Here is an 18,403-nt window from a genome sequence, read left to right as displayed (position 1 = left end):
TCTCCTAGGTAACTTGTCCTCATCCGTTTGCTCACATTACCCCACCACTGAAACTGATTTATATGTACCACTTCATCCATCAAGTTTATTTCTGATGTAGCTTTTATCTCTGTATTTCAAGTACCCTCCTGTCAATGTTCAACCTTATCAGCAATCATTCTCACTGCTTTCATATCCATTACTTCTTATTTATAAATAAGATATCCTGAGTCCACCCATCTTCCACTCCTCTACTGCAAAGTTGGTCTGAAAACAGACCACATAAAGATAGTTTCTTTCAAGAAATCACTTCTTCCTTAGAACATACTGTTGATTGCAATGACAAGCTCACTGCATTCGTTTTGGTACACCTTGATTCAATTTCAGTTAGTATACTGCCATCCTGGAAGAATACTCATCCTAAGTACTTTAAATTACTGAGTGAATTGGCCATGCGGTTTAGGGTTGTGCCGCTGTGAGCTTGCATTCGGGAGATAGTGAGTTTGAACCCCACTGTTGGCAGCCCTGAAAATGGTTTTCCATGGATTCCTATTTTTACACCAGGCAAATGCTGGGGCTGTACCTTAATTAAGGCCACAGCCGCTTCCTTCCAACTCCTAGCCCTTTCCTATCCCATTTTTGCCATAAGACCTATCTGTGCTTGTGTGAGGTGATGTAAATTATAAAAAGTACTTGAAATTTGACACAATTTGTGATTAAGGCCAAGTCATTGGCTTAGGCCAAACTACTTGCTGCATTTTCACCCATCTGAATCTCAGTAAATGATCCATGTATTTTATGAGCAACAAAGGTGAAAGATTACAGTCTTGTCTTACCCCTGTAACTACTTTGAACCAAGAATACATTCTGCCCTCAGTTCTTGCTACGGCCAGATTGTCTACATAAGTGGCTTTGACCGACTAATAACTGATCCCTAATCCCATAATCCTTCAATACAGCTAACATCCTTTCCCTTGGTACTCAGTTATATGTACCGGGCGAGTTGGCCGTGCGCGTAGAGGCGCGCGGCTGTGAGCTTGCATCCGGGAGATAGTAGGTTCGAATCCCACTATCGGCAGCCCTGAAGATGGTTTTCCGTGGTTTCCCATTTTCACACCAGGCAAATGCTGGGGCTGTACCTGAATTAAGGCCACGGCCGCTTCCTTCCAGCTCCTAGGCCTTTCCCATCCCATCGTCGCCATAAGACCTATCTGTGTCGGTGCGACGTAAAGCCAATAGCAAAAATCAGTTATATGTCTTTTTCTAGGTCTATGAAACATAACTGTTTATTCCTCTCATAGCATATTTCAATTACCTGGCACATAAAGAAAATCTGGTCCGGACAACCTCCCTCTGGTCTGAAATGAAACTGGTTTTCATCCAACTTTCACTCCACACCCTCCTTTCCAAAATGCATGTGAACACCTTGCCTGGCATACTGATCAGGTGTTGCAATATCTCATACACTGGTGCAATTACTACTTTTATCCAACCTTACTTACATTCCATAGTAATCCTATTACTATATGAAGTAATTTCACCCTACTTGCAATCAGGAAAATAGAGAACAGATATATACTCTTTTTATTTTTTATTTTTACAATTCGCTTTACATCGCACCGACACAGATAAGTCTTATGGTGACAACGGGAAATGAATGGGTTAGGAATGGGAAGGAAGCGGCTGTGGTGTCAATTAAGGTACAGTTTCAGAATTTGCCTGGTGTAAAAATGGGAAATCACAGAAAACCATCTTCAGAGCTGCCGACAGTAGGGTTCGAGCCCTCTAACTTCCGAATGCAAGCTCACAGCTGCATACCCCTAACCATGCGGCCAACTCGTTCAGTGTTCTCATTCTTATCTGACACTTGATTCACAAGTAGTTGGTATAACAGAATACATCTACCAGAGTGTTAGGCTTGGCACTTGGGTAGTCTGGTATGGGCAAAGTTTCAGTAACTTTTTATTACATTGTGCTGATGTATAGCTGCGAGAAAGATTTTTGTGGCATTTGCTTTATTATTACCTACATTGTGCTGAGAATAGAACAAGGAAATATTAGACTCTATGGGTTCCGACTGAATTGAGACTACCTTTAAAAAACAGCAATCGTTCATGCTACATAGAACGAGTCCAGCTTTCTCAATTCGTCAAGTCTATACTGGTCATATTGGACTATTCCCTCTGCGCCATTGTGGATCTCGCTTTTAGAACCTTCCAGAAACATAAGAACTTACATAAGATTTCACTCGAATTTAAGTGTGCAACACAAGTTCAACCGTCAACTTAAGACTTTGTCATCAAGCGATTTTAAACGACATCACAATGCTTTTATTCTTCTGTTAATTTTAACATATTCTGGTCATATTTATTGTAACACATGTATAAGGTTTTAACTTTTGTATGTCATTCCATCACCATCCCATCCCCTTGTTCATCCACATCACTTCATTTTTAGATTATGTCTTTTGCTTGTAATTTTGACTAGGCTGATGATGGTCCAAAAAACAGACCGAAACTAGTACCTGTTATTATTATTATTATTATTATTATTATATTGTAATGTTTTGATAAACGTTATATGATTTTAAGTATTGAGAAGGTGGAACAAAAAAATTTTGTACTCATTTTTAAGTTAAGTCTTAACTCAATACGGAACCCGACCATGAAGTTTATTACTTTAAAAGCAGTCAGTATAACGGAATACATCTATTGGAGTGTTTGGCTTGACACTTTGTGATCTGGTATTGATGAAGTTTCAGTAACTATGTATTATATTGTGCTTATGTATAGCAATGAGAATTTGTTTGTAGCAGTTGCTACCAGCTTTATCGAGAGTTTCCTCTGTTAAAATATAACAGCTTTAATTTATTGTTTTATTCAGCATTGTATTTGTAGTTTTTTAATTTGATGACTGTTCTATGAACTGTACATCTATTATGTAGGACAAGGAGAACATTCCTGAAATTCTCTACTACTTTGACAAGCAAATCCATGTTCAGAAATTTTAGCAATTTTTATTTTATTTTACTGAATCTCTGAATTGCCTTTATAAATTTTTCTAAAAATGATTTGTTGGCATCATTTTACCTTATAAATGAAATAGAAATCTTACATATAATCTTTGATAATGATACAGTACAGTAAGCAATGTGATGAGGAATATATTTGACACAGAGACTTATTTGCTTTCTTTGAATGATTCCATGAAAGTTTATTGTAACTTATGTTTCAGGCTCGCAAGAAGAACCTCATCAAAGATTATGTATCTATTGCTGGCATATTGCACGTGTCACACTTATGTATCTTCACTCATACAGAAGTCAGTACTTACCTGAAGATTGTCCGTCTACCGCGAGGTCCAACACTTACTTTTAAAGTCCACAATTACTCTTTGGCTCATGATGTAGTTTCTACAATTAAGAAACAACTTGTGTTTACCAAACAGTTTGAACATTCTCCATTAATTGTGCTGAATGGGTTTAGTGGTGAAGGAATACACATGAAGCTTATGACATCCATGTTTCAGAATATGTTTCCAACAATTAATTTGTTGAAGGTAAGACAGTCAGCATGAAATGGTTTTGCTAATTTTCAAGTTTTCTTCCAACATTCATTGTATACAATTATTATTTTTATGTTTTTTATGTTGCCCATTTTCATGGTCTAATAACTTTTTTTAAAAGGTGAATCTCAACAATATTCGACGTTGTGTGTTATTCAGCTACAACCCTACCTCTAAGCTGATAGACTTCAGGCATTATGCCATCAAAGTTGTGCCTGCTGGTATTTCAAAAGGAGTTAAGAAGATTGTACAAAGCAAGGTCCCTAATTTGGGACGTTATGAGAGTGTATCAGACTACTTGACCAAGTAGGTATATGCATAGCATAGGAATTTGGAATACATAGAATTCTTACACTAATTGTATGCAGTTATGTGTAGTCAGGATTGTCATCATTTTTAGAACATAATAATGTTGATAATATATTATTTTGTCAAATGTTAATATTTGTATGTGTTTTACTTCTAACTTAGCTATTGTGATTGTTTTAATAACTCTTGTGGACACCTTTGTTGGAGCTTCTATCATTTTCAAATCACATTGAATGTTGTTTTCTGAGGACATTATCACTAGAGAATTTTTTTTTTAATAAATAAGACTGCAATATGATTACAAATTATTCTTTCATCAAATTAAATATATTTATACCAGTTACATTTTGATATTGGACACATTTTAAAGCTATATTATATAATACAAATAAATAAATTATATACATTTTATATTCTTATCCTACAGCATTTAATAAATTTTATGATCAGTTTAGATATTCCCCCACAGAATAAAAACAGTGATATGCCTGATATGCCATTAATAATCTTTCAACCGGGCGAGTTGGCCGTGCGCGTAGAGGCGCGCGGCTGTGAGCTTGCATCCGGAAGATAGTAGGTTCGAATCCCACTATCGGCAGCCCTGAAGATGGTTTTCCGTGGTTTCCCATTTTCACTCCAGGCAAATGCTGGGGCTGTACCTTAATTAAGACCACGGCCGCTTCCTTCCAACTCCTAGGCCTTTCCTATCCCATCGTCGCCATAAGACCTATCTGTGTCGGTGCGACGTAAAGCCCCTAGCAAAAAAAAAAAATAATAATAATAATCTTTCAAATGTTTTTATTTTGAGGGCAAATTGGATGTCTTTTGGTAGTTTAAAAAGAATTATTTTATGGCCACATTGGAGCACTTTAATCAATCCATATACATTTAAGTTTTAAGAGTATTTATTAGCTACAAATTTGGCTTATGTTTCTTCTTCTGCTCCCCGAACTTCTTCATTCTTTCCAACCTGGCTGCCTTTGTTTGTCAGTTATGGTGTACTGTTCGCATAAAAAGTTTTTAGTTTAAGTCTAAAGTCTCTGTTTCTCAGGATCCTTTTTTCTTCTCGGTCTTCAATTTGCTGCATTGTCAAGCCTAACTCATCTAAATCATCTTGGACTTCTTTGATCCAATTATTCTTGGTTTTACTTTTCCAAAAGTAGTTGAAAAGATGTTTCAGTACCCTGGTTTCTGGTGGTCTTGATATGTGGCAGAAAAATGCAACCCTCCTTTTCTGCATTGTGTCTATTATTGACTCAGTTTCCTGGTATACAACTTCATTAGGTAATAATCGCCATTGTCCATCTACTTGGTGTTTTTTGTTTATTATTGTTCTAAGGATTCTTCTTTCTGTCTTCTGTAATTTATCTGTTGTTGATTTGGTGTTCAAATTGAATAGTGTTTCACTAGCATAGGTTGCTTCAGGTTTAATAACGGTGTTGTGGTGTTTAAATTTTACATTTATCGAGAGAGATTTCTTCTTGTAGGTTGTTCAACGTTAAGAATTTCATGCTTAGGTTCTGTATTGAATCAAGATTTACATCAAAGAAAGGACGATAAGTTCCACCTTTTCAATACTATATATTGTGCGAAAGTTTTACATTTCTGTTAAAACATCACAATTTATGTATATTTGGTACCGGTTTTGACACACAATATATAGTATTGAAAAGGTGGAACTTATCGTCCTTTCTTTTATGTAAATCTTGTAGGTTGGTCAAGTGATACATTGTGCTTGTTTAAATTTAGTTGTTCTATTTTCTACCGATATTTTCTCGTTTAAGTTCCAAGTACTAATCTCTCCAAGATACTTGACTTTATGTACAATCTTAATTTGTTTGTTATTATTCAGGGTGATAGTTGGTGTTTCATCCTTGAAGGATGACATCATATCAGTCTTTTCAAATGAGATTTGTAGTCCGACTTTTGCTCTTACTTTTTCGAGTTCGTCAATTTGGTGTTTAGCCTCTTCCACACTTTTTGTGAGCAGTGCAAGGTCATCTGCAGATGCCAGGCAATTAAGTTTGATATTTTTGCCAATCTTGATGTTTGGTTGGCATTTCTTAGTCCACTTTCGCATGATTTTCTCCAGCATGCAGTTAGATAGTAATGGTGAGAGACCGTCACCCTGCCGAAATCCAGTCTGGGTTTTAAATGATTCATACAACTCCCCTCTGATTTTAACTTTTGATTTAGTGTTCTTAATGGTAATTCCAATAAGGTTGACAAGTTTCTGGTGTAATCCAAATTCCTTGAGGATTTTAAGTAACGACTCACAATGGATACTGTCATACGCTTTCTTGAAGTCAGCAAAAGTGATGACTAACTTTTTGTTTCTCACTCTTTGATGTTTCATGATCCACTTAAGACTGATGATTGATCTGGACAACTTCTTCCAGGTCGAAATCCTCCCTGATATTCTCCAAGTTCTTGGTGGAGTTGTTCCTGAATTCTTGTTAGGATAATTCTAGACAGGATTTTATATGTGAACATCAAGTAAAGAAAACCCCCGGTAAATATTTGGATAGAATTTATCACCCTTTTTGTATATTGGATGAATTATAGCTGTGTTCCATTCTTCAGGCAGTTTTTCAGAATTCCAGATGTCTATGAAGTGTTTGTTTATTTGCCTATGAAGTGTTTGTTTATTTGCATTCTTCCACAGCTCTGCAACCACTTGATTCTCTCCTGCTGCCTTGTTGTTCTTGAGCCAACCAATCGATTTGATTATTTCATTGAAATCTGGTGTTATAACCTTTTCTAGACGTTTTATTTTTTGGATAAGGCTCAAATTCTAAGTATTCTTTCTGTTCCTCAGCATTTAGTAATTCTTTGAAGTGATCGGCTAGAATTTTGGCATTCTCTTGATTATTGTGTGCTAGTTTCCCTTGTTTATTTTTCATCATGAGTGTGGGTGGAGTATACTATAATTGATATTGTCTAAATGTCCTAGTCCCATGTTGTTTGATTGACTCATCTATGATGTTTAGGTTTTCTTTTTGATGGTCTCTTTTGATTCTTATGATTTCTTTGGCCACTTGTCTTCTAGATTTTTCTGTTTTCTTTTGTTGGTCATTTAGCCATGCTTTGTGCCTTTCCTGTATTGCCATATCACATTCCTCATTCCACCAGGCATGTTTCTTTCTCTTTCTAATAGGAGCAGTTTCTTTGGCAATGTTATTCAGAACACAGCTTATCAATAATCATTTCCAGTTTGTCGCTTAGATTTGTTTTGGATATTTCTGAATACAATGCATTATTTATTAAGTAGCTGGGGTCGTATTTCCTCCTCCTAGTGGATTTCGGTGGTTTGTATTTCTTTCTTGGGGTTAATTTGATTTTTATCTTTGAAATATAGTGGTCTGAATCGATGTCCACTTCACGAAGGACTTTGACATTATAGATTTCTTTGTGGTACTTCTAATTGCTGTCTTTTGAATCCTGAAAGTACCTAAAACATCTGGCAACATACTGCAAAAATATTACTCCATATTTTAAGTGTGCATAGAATTAAGCAAATTATGCATGGTTCATGGTGTGGGTTACTGTAGTCACATCCTAGTTTATGAACCATGGGCAACGGCTGAGTGGCCTAGTAAGTGGTCCTGAGAGTCAGGATACCAGTTGTTATGGAATGGGAGTGGGCAGCTCGGACGGCCAGGACTATACAATCCACCAGTGGTCCCTAACTCATTAGAAAAAGATCCTCACTTGGACTATGTGTAAGTAAGGTAGCATCCTGCTTCATGTATTTAACGAGCTCAGAACACTTTAAGCAAGCCTCGGACCTTTGGGAGTAACGGAGTTGCACTCCCATTTGACAGGTGAGGGACCCCCTTGAAACAACTTGGCGAACAAAATGGAATTTGATGGGGAGCTATCAATATTAATCAGTCTCCCAAGAGTTGTTTCGTTTACACCCGCTGTTAAGCAACACTCTCTCGTAGGAATTGTGGTTGACTTTCGATCGCATTACTGCTATACAGGCTGAACGAAAATTCAACCAGGTGTCATTCAGGCAGAAATCGAAGTTCCTCTGACAAGCTCAGAAACAGACGGTCTCTCGCACTGCCTAAGATCCATAAAAACGATGTTCCCCTCAGACCTATTGTTAGTGTGATAAGTTTTCCTATGTATGCTCTGGCTAAATACCTAAGCAAATTGCTTCAGCCACACATAGGACATACTGAATCATACATCAGGGCTCTCGGTATTTCGATGTGGAGTCCTTGTTCACTAAAGTGCCGATTGACTCAGTCATGTCTCTCATGGAGGCTAGTGAAACTGTCGTCAATCTTTCCAAGAAATCTTTGGAAAAGAACCAAATGGCAATTCTAGCTAGGGGTCTTAATTTCGCTGTCGCTTCCTCTAAAATTCCCACTGAAGAGTTAATTACTTCCGTTGAGGCAGCCATCCACTAACTACCTATGGATGAGGCTGAGGAGTTAAGACAGAAATGTGTGAAACTCGTAAGGTCCGCTGTTGTACCCGCACCCAATTTAACAAGAGGCGAAAGGAGAGCTTTGAAGGAACTTAGAGATGATTCTGAACTGACTATTCTCTCAGCTGATGAGGGTAATGCGACAGTGGTTATGGACACTGACGAGTATAAGAATAAGATCTTGGCTATATTGTCAGAGTCTGTTTACAGACTGAGCTTACATGATCCCACCACTCGTGTTTAACGCCACCGTGAAGCTTTTAAGGCAATCTTTAATTCCAAAAGAGGAGGTCAAACATCTGTCCCAAGGGAATGCAGTGCCACCTAGATTATATGGATGAAGCTGTACGCATAAACAAGCTTTGGTGGTGGGGGTTATGTGAGGCGAATGGAGGAGGATAGGTTACCTAGGAGAATAATGGACTCTGCTATGGAGGGTAAGAGAAGTAGAGGGAGACCAAGACAACGATGGTTAGACTCAGTTTCTAAGGATTTAAAGCTAAGAGGTATAGAACTAAATGAGGCCACGGCACTAGCTGCAAAAAGAGCATTGTGGCGACCTTTAGTAAATTCTCAGAGGCTTGCAGACTGAACGCTGAAAGGCATAACGGTCTATAATGATAATGTATGAATGTATGTGTGCATGCATTTCTTAACGTTAGAATGCTTGTTCAAGATTTCAAAATATGTAAAGCAAAACATATTAAGCTCAGTTTTGAATTAAAATACTGTATATGTGTATTCCTATTCATCGTGCCGACCACACAACACCTCGTAATCTGCAGACCCTCGGGTTGAGCAGCAGTCGCTTGGTAGGCCATGGCCCTTCGGGGCTGTTGAGTCATGGGGTTTGATTTATATGTTTATTCCATTTGAGATCATGCTGAATCCAAATCCCAAAAAATTTTGTTTCTAACTTGTTTTCTATTTCGTGGTCATTTCAAATTATATTTGGGGTTGCAGAATTGCTGTTCTGAGTGGTATTTTAATAGGAAATGCTCTTTCAAAATAGTGTTTAAATATGCTGACAAACATATTAAATTTATCATTTTCATTTTCTAATATATAAACTTCGGACCATGATTCCTTTTTTAACAAGTTGTTAAAATATGCAGTATTTGTTTCATTGAATGATCTGCACTGTATTTTTTTTAAAGTTTCATTATGGAATGATTCATTTACATCAGTGCTTATTATTTTTGCACTGTGGTCACTAAAACCTGGGCAATAAACATGTATTGTGCGATAATATTTATTTGTATTTCTAAAAATTTTGTCAGGTGGTGTTTTTCTAACTTTTGTTATTCTCTTAGGGTTTTTTACTGTCTGATTAAGCCCATATGAATTTACAAGTTGTGTTAGTTTTCTCTACTTTTGCCATATTTTCAAGAAATCATAACTCATTTTACTCATATCATGAGAATGGACAATCAGAGGCTCACCTCCAGAATCTTCCACACCATCTCTAGAGGGAAAGCGACTAACGCCAAGTGGGCAAGACTCGTCAGAAAAGACCTTCAAGAATTGGACATTGCTCCCAGTGATATTTATGACAGGAATAGGTACAGAACGTTGATCTGAACATCAAACTCTCTCCAGTCACTAACAGAAAAAACAGTACGTCCGGGAGGAGGTGTGAAATGGACCCAGGAGCGAAAAGACTTTCACAGTGCAAGGATGAAGGAGTACTGGTCAAAGAAGAAAGCTGCTAGAGATAAGAACCACGTGGTCCATAGCAGGCGCAAACGGAACTAAAAAAAATGAAATTTTCCTAATGGTGAAGAGTATACCCTCAATGACCTTTAATTTTGGAATCTTCAGTGAGGGTACCTCAAAATCCTGTTCAGTAATAACATAATTGTAAGTTGTCAAACCTTCATGACCAATATCATTTCTGATATGCCCCCATGTTAGCTTTCTGATCTACAGTAATTGCTAGGTATAATAAATCCTGGAAAATTTATCAAGTTAATTTGTTCCACTCTGAGCCTGTGCTCTGAAAAGCACAGTTCTGTGATATCCTTGAATTCACCGTTAAGCAGTTAATTCAGTTCATCAAATTTGTTATAAAGAGACTGAACATTTTAATAGTAGATATTTATTTTATTATTTTTGTGTGTTTGGGGTGTTAATTTCATCATCATCATCATATTTATTATTATTATTATTATTATTATTATTATTATTATTATTATTATTATTATTATTATTATTATTATTAATTGAATAAAACTGAAGCACCAATATCTGATTTGTTTGTTAAACCCCGAATCCTGCAATCATGGATGTGCCTTACGGTCTTGCTACTAAAAAAACATTGGTTCAAAGCCCTTCCAGGATCAAATTCATTTGCTGCAGTTATATTCATATTACACATCATCAAGTCACATAAAATGTCTGTTTCTAATGACAATCTGAATCTGTCTTGTATAAGATTCATCTGACCAAATCTTCACTCACACAATGCTGTAGAGACTGGAAGAACACACATAACAGATAGTACCTGTCCCAGAATAGGAAATCTGTCACTACTTGCCAACTCCAACAGTTTGAACAATTCCTTTTTTTTTCCTCTTCCAAGAACTTTGAACTCATACTACTAATTTTGTGTAGTTCTCCCCCGTTTTCACATTTTGCAAGTTGCTCCCTTTATTATGCCAACATTGAGATGTCATCAGCACCATAATTTTTCAGATCAGTTCCCATTGGCCATACAAAAGTATCAGATAAGTTTGTGCATTTTTCTACAGTTCCATGAACGAGAAATCTTTCCGACACTATGACTAATCCATTTTTCTTTCTGCAAATTGACAACAGAACTAGCAGCTGGTCCAGCTCCCTTCAGTTGTATATCTTGGGAAATGCCACTAATGGACGTGTTCGTTACAAATTTATCTTCATTTGGGCCAGGGGTAGTGTTAAGTAATTCAAGCGATGCTATTGTACTTTTTACACATAGTTCAATAGTGCTGAGAAATAGCTGCTCCCTATGAAACAGGATTTCTAAATGTAAAAAATTAAAAAAAAAAAAATCAGGAAAAAGTGCAGCATATTATGAAGTAATTTAAAATCAGTGAGTTATCTCGGTAGACCTTTTGCCACTGGAGCTGCTTTATCCATTCCCGCAATTACATATTCCAAGTGCATAATGACACATTTCCAATCAGTCACTATGGCTGATACACAACCAACCTTGCTGGCCACCCATCTCACACTGTGCAAATATTGAAATTTCTGAACTCTTGTCTTAGTTGTTGTAGAATTTGTAGATCAGCTTCATTAATAATAATAATAATAATAATAATAATAATAATAATAATAATAATAATGATAATAATAACAACAACAACAACAACAACAACAACAGTGGCACGTGGCCTCCGAAGAGGCCTGGTGCAAGTCTTTCAAATTGATGCCGTATAGGCAATCTGCGCGTCTGTGAGGATGGGGCCCTACTTATGATGAGTTCTAATGATGAAGACGGCACACACACCCAGCCCCTGAGCCATTGGAATTAACCAATAAAGGTTAAAATCTCTGACCCCGCCGGGAATTGAACTCAGGGCCCTCTGGGCCGAAGGCCAGTATGCTAACCTTTTAGCCATGGAGCCGGACAACTTCATTAATGAATCAACTTCATCAACATAGTCCACATTTTTTTTTTTTTAAGAACTTAATATAATTGAAGCCTATATACTATGCAGTGCACAGCAACATTATGTTTGACCTTTAGTCTAATATGAATCAATCCACTGTGTGCAGCAAACAGAGAATCAGCACCATCTGTCCCGACAACCATTCTGAAAGCCCAAGTGTTTTAAGTTCCTTTTCAAGTGTCTCCATGTACCTGACCACACTTCCACTTCCCAAAGGTTTGAGTGATATGAAAATTTCTTCGAATCTGAAGTTCCTTACGAATCTGCCATAGAGAATTAGTTCTTCCACTGATCCACTATCTGCTGATCCATTCAAAGGTAAACTAACACAACTTGCATCTTTCAACTCAGAATTAAGTCACTCCTTAGCACCTTATCTCCGGCCCCGTGGTGTAGGGGTAGCATGCCTGCCTCTTACCTGGAGGCCTCGGGTTTAATTCCCGGCCAGATCAGGGATTTTTACCTGGACCTGAGAGCTGGTTCGAGGTCCACTCAGCCTACATGATTAGAATTGAGGAGCTATCTGACAGTGAGATAGCAGCCCTGGTTTAGAAAGCCAAGAATAATGGCTGAGAGGATTCGTCGTGCTGACTACATGACATCTCGCTATCTGCAGGCCTTCGGGCTGAGCAGCAGTCGCTTGGTAGGCCAAGGTCCTTCAAGGGTTGTAGTGCCGCGGGGTTTGGTTTGGTTTTAGCACCTTATCTATTTGACTAATAAATTCCTTGTAACTAGTTCTATTCCCATACCCCTCTCCCAGCCCTGCTCTCAATTTCTCACTCAGTTCTTTAATCCAAGAAAATCGGTGAATGGCTTATTATTCTTTGCAATATACAGTCAAACTTCCATAACTCGAATTTTCAATATCTTGAAGGAATTTTCTTTTCCTGATGGAATGTTATATATTTTATATAACTTGAAATTCTGTTACTCAAGTTTTCTGATATCTCTAATTATATTTGAAGCTCAGATATAAAATATGTTTCAGTAACTCAGAGTAATGCAGAACTTCACGCTCGCGCGTACTCGATTATTCCCACATAACACTATTTCCTGTTGCAGAAACCTGAACTTAAGTTGTCTCCGTATACAAGAATAAGCATTCTCTACATTTCAGAGTGTGTTGCTAGACTAGCAAAGAACAATAATGAACTTCATTTCGAAGATTTGAATTTGTTTTTTTTTTTTTGCTAGGGGCTTTACGTCGCACCGACACAGATAGGTCTTATGGCGACGATGGGATAGGAAAGGCCTAGGAGTTTGGAAGGAAGCGGCCGTGGCCTTAATTAAGGTACAGCCCCAGCATTTGCCTGGTGTGAAAATGGGAAACCACGGAAAACCATCTTCAGGGCTGCCGATAGTGGGATTCGAACCTACTATCTCCTGGATGCAAGCTCACAGCCGCGCGCCTCTACGCGCACGGCCAACTCGCCCGGTATTTGAATTTGTAAGTAGCCTATCCTAAAATAAGAACATTTCTTATTAAGGCCTAATACAACTGGTTTTGAAAACAACATTTAATACGATACCTAGTAATACTAAAATGTTAAATGTAGATAAGAAATAGTGGCATTAGTGTCAAAAATTAGGAAGAAAGTACTTTTTTTATAGCTGAATTAATATGCACGCTTCTCTATATCTCAAATTTTTGATAACTTGAACTATTTTCAGCCTCTGCAAGTACTTTGAGATATTGAAGTTTGACTGTAAAATGAAATATACACATGGCCAATGGTATTGTTTCTGGAAACTGTTGTATTACAAGCTACCACACCGTTTCTGTGTTGTAAATGTTTGTTTCTTAAACATTTCTAGTTTAAATGGCCCTTAGAAACCTGTTTCTACTTTCAGAGACTGATCTGAGGAATTTGGAAACAAAACACAAGATTTACGTTAGGCCATACCTGTAGTGTCTTCAGAACTTGCCAAGGCAGTTTCTTACACCACTAACCTTTGAATTTTCTTTTAACTAGTTGTAAGCCTGCTACACCTGCTACATTTCTCACTTCTGATTTAACTTAATTTAGGTTTTTTGGTTGTGAAGAATTGTGTCAAATTAACCTTGTTTAATTCGTCATCACACTCGAGTTTCTTATTGCGTCTCATGTTCAAAGGCTAATGCAATATTAAACACCTGCACAAACACAAGATTTATGATTTACAGGCCTAAGCCCTGCATTTATTAAAACTTGAATAATACCATGTGTAGACATGTGTAGAACCACTAAAATCTAAACACAGTACCACAGATTTATTGTACTTTTGACTACGTGTGACTAAAATGTAATTATTTCTCACTTCTTCTACCAAAGGCTATGGTGACATAGCAGATAAGGGCCAACTGTGCTATGCATGTTGACTATCCACTATCAAGTGCAAAATCTCTCATTCATGGATATACATCGCTGATCTTGTGCAGAGAAAAATATGTAATCTCTTTGGTCTCGCAGTTATTTATTTTCGAGAAGATCATGATCTGGTTTTAAGCTTGTTCAGTGATGTAACGTCACTTCACCGGGTTTTTGTTGCAGACTGATGGGCAGGAGAAGAAAGTGCAATAGTCAAATTCCCTCTAACACACATGCTTCCATTAAGACAAAGATTGTTTGAAGTGTCCACCACCTTGCTCAGTAATTGTCATGCAACAACTTAAATCATCTCACAGATATAGGGCAATAAAAGTTTATCTTCATTCAGCACGTGAAGTGCATCTTCAACGGACATTCTCAATTTATCTAAATTTTTTTGGCAATACAGAAAACATATTCTTCTCAATCCCCTACAGACTAAAATCACACAGTATCAAATCATAAGAGCACACTGACCATTCAATAGCCCCATGGTGTCTGACCCACTCTGTGAATGTGTTATCCAAAACATTACGAACTTGCTGCCAAGTGAAGTGCTGAATGTGATTATTTTCCAGCTCAGATATTACAATATGTTATATGACAGGGGTTTGTGTCAGAGCAATAAACACAATTATGATGATTAATGCATCCATTTAGGTTGCTTCATCTGTCCATAAAATTGACTGCTAAAAATTTGGATCATCTTTGTTCCCAGATAACAAACAACTGCAGAACTTACAGTAAGTCTTCTATCATAATCACTTTTATGCAATGCGTGAAGTAATTTTGGGTCATCATCATCATCATCATCATCATCATCATCATCATCACCATCATCAATGTTCCACTCCAGTCGCCCGGATGTGGTTAACAAGCCTCCTCCACTCCTTTCTGTCCTTCCACTTTTCCTGCTCCATTACTTCTGCCACATTCAATCCAGCTTCTCTAATGTCCTACCAAATCTGATCCATCCTCCTTCTTCTCGGTCTTCCAACTAGTCTCTTTCCCTTAACTTCTCTTTCCAATTCCGTTCTTGCTACCCGTTCCTTTTTACATGTCCGAACCATCTCAGTCTTGTTTTCTGTATGTTCTGTACTAACGGTTCTATATTTAGCTCTTCTCTGATTTTAATATTTTGAATTCTATCTCTTCTTGTCTTTTTAACCGATGTTCTTAAAAATTTCATTTCTACTGCTTCAATTTTACTATCTTGTCTCATAATAGTTACCAGCGTTTCTGGTCCGTATGTTACAATTGGTATGAAGTACTTTTTATATAATGTTAATTTCATTCTCTTGGGTACTTTGTCATCCCCTAAAAGCTCTCTGACTTGATGATAAAATGTTGTACTTTTACTTAGTCTGTTATTACTGTAATTTCAGGGTTGATTTCATTACTTCCATTAATAATGCTACCCAGATATGTAAACTGTTCTACATTCTCTAACCGTTCTCAGTCTAAGTTCACTTGGCTTCTCTTTTTCTCTTTTCCACAGTGCATGACTACAGTTTTCTTTTCACTATTTACCATTCCAAACTCCTTCAGATATTCATTCCAAATGTCCAGTCTCCTTTGTACTTCCTTTTCTCCCTTTCCCCCAAATCACCACATCATCTGCAAATACCAAAGCATTCACTTCATCACTATTGATACTCTGTTTTACACGTTTTATGATTTCATCCATCAATATAATAAACAAAAATGGCAACAGTGCACTTCCTTGCTTGAGACCTTTTTTTGTATAAAATGTTTCAAAGTCACCACTCCCCACTTGTACACTGCTTTTACTCTCATGATACAACATTTTTATCTTGTTAAGTAATGATTGTGGTACATTCCTTTTCAATACGCATTCCCTTACGTTTTCTTTTAACTGTATCATAAGCTTTTTCCAAATCCAAAAATACGAAGATGATTTCCTTGCTCCTTTCCAGATGTTTTTCCATTATCGTTAGCACTGTAAATATCAAGTCTATTGTTGATCTATTCGGTCTAAAGCCATATTGTTCTTCCTCTAACTGTGTTTCTATTATATCCCTCAGTCTTTGTTTATGACTTTCTCCATTATTTTTAGCCCATGTGATAATAGTTATACCTCTATAATTTTCACATTTCTTGCTATTTCCTTTTTTGAACAGTAGTACAATGCTTCCTTGTTGCCAGTCTTCAGGTATCCTTTCATCCTTCCATATAGCATTGAGGGCTCTGTATAGCCACTGTAGTCCAATGCTTCCTGCTGGCTTAATCATATCAGCATTGAATTCATCTTTTCCACTTGCTTTACCTTTGGTCATTGCTTTCACTGCCCTTTTAAGTTCCAACCATGTTATTGGGTTCTCTTCTTTGAGTGAAAAGTTTTAATTTTCAATATGTTATGATTCTCTCGTGCTCTTTTGAGATATGCCTTACTCATTTACTTATGAAGACTTACTACAAATATTTGAGCAACCAGTTGGGCATTTTCTTCACCACAGACATTATGTGGCCAACGACATCTGGATGCATCTATAATGTTTCCCGTTCTTTCAAATGTGAGGTGAGGTTTTTGCAGATGTTGCCGAGTTTGTAAAGGTACATCCGAAAACCTCGTATTAAAGTCATTATGATTTTTGGAAGTCTCTTTTGTCACTTATTCACCATAATTGAAGTACATAAATTTTTGTTTGTTAGTAAACTGGTGTACCATTGCCTATCAGCAATTATAGAAACTTACAGTAAATAAAGCAGCAAATAGACAGTTTAAATGCAGTGTACTAGTATTTTGCCAGATTATGAGCTTCAGGCATCTCATGCATCAGTTGCTCCAAGGTAAACATCACTAGGTATAGACTTCAGACAAGGAGAATTTTGTTCACTGCATTTTCATGAGGTTGAGTCATAGGCAAGTTCTATTCTTCCAGTTGATCCTCGACATACAGACTTTCAAGCACAACTGAGAAGCATTTTTTCAAAACTCGATAAATGCAAACATTTTAGAAATTGAATTATGCATGCTAATATTATCAGTTTGACCTTGCTCACCATCCTGTGCAATCATCCTTTGCATAAGTCGATATTTGCCGTGTAGAGAAGTGGTTGAAATCACTAGGTTTTTGCAAAAGTCGATATATGCTCTCGTAAAGTTAAAGCAAAACTCGATAAATGCAGTTAACTATTAATCACATGACATTCTCATGGATAATTGGAAGTGTTATTCTGTGGAACAATGGAACGCCGAAACTCCTTTATTGAAAGGACGTATTCTTGGAACTGCATGCCACATGTTCCCGCGATTAGCCCTCATTGTCGTCGACAAAATGAAACTCACTCCTTGAGAAGTTTTAAGCAAGTTACTGTGTGAGGAACTATTTCCCCCTACAACAGTATGAATAATGAATCTGAAGATTCTGAAACTGGTGTGCCGGTTCAGGAATGTGTTGGTGGAAGAAAGTCTAGATACAAGAAGAGAGTACCTGGAAAGCTGGCTAGAACTAAAAATGAACCTAATATTAAATGCATTCATGGACTCAGACTTGCCCACAAGTACAGAAACTAAAACGATGAAACAATGCAAAGCTGCTGAACTCTGCTAAGAAGATATCACAAAATTCCATCATCATACGACTTCTTTAAACAAGGTCGATCAAGACAAGTTTCTGTTGAAGTATATGCACATTTTCACACCTCAGCGCAGGGTAGTGAACATTGAAAGTGCTAGGAAGAAGAAAACTGTTTCTGTGAAGTACAGCATTAGGAAGAAAACTGGTGAAATACTTCCTGTCTGTGCTGCAGCCTTTCAAGGAATTTCTAGCATGTCAAAGGACAGATTATCTTATCTGGCTAGTAGGTTTCATCATACTGGGAAGTTACCTAAGGAAAATCGAGGTGGTGACATAACAGGCAAGGAACACTAGGACATAACGGTTGCCATTAAGAATCACATCAAAAGGTATAAATGCAGAGAGCCATCATGGCAGAGGAAAGTCTAAGAGAGGATATTTACCGTCATATCTCTCAGTCAGTAAGATGTGGAAGACATTCTGTGAAGAAAGGAAAAGTTCTGGACTGAAACTGTGCTCGCTGTCAAATTACAAGTATATATTCTATAAGTGTTTCAATCTGTC

General features: G+C 37.3%; 1 protein-coding gene across 3 annotated transcripts in view; it reads left to right on the top strand.

The window, feature by feature from the left end:
* ppan (Brix domain-containing protein peter pan) overlaps positions 1-18,403 on the top strand; it is a 159,257-nt gene that overhangs the window by 54,197 nt on the left and 86,657 nt on the right. For all 3 annotated transcript variants that reach the window (XM_068225544.1, XM_068225545.1, XM_067137899.2), the window contains 2 exons: positions 3,214-3,537; positions 3,665-3,849. In XM_068225544.1, the coding sequence (XP_068081645.1) occupies positions 3,214-3,537; positions 3,665-3,849 (509 nt within the window). The remainder of the gene's footprint in view (positions 1-3,213; positions 3,538-3,664; positions 3,850-18,403) is intronic.

This window comes from Anabrus simplex, chromosome 1, assembly GCF_040414725.1.
Source record: "Anabrus simplex isolate iqAnaSimp1 chromosome 1, ASM4041472v1, whole genome shotgun sequence".
Classification (NCBI taxonomy): Eukaryota; Metazoa; Arthropoda; class Insecta; order Orthoptera; family Tettigoniidae; genus Anabrus; species Anabrus simplex.
This window is presented reverse-complemented; position numbering and strand designations above follow the sequence as displayed.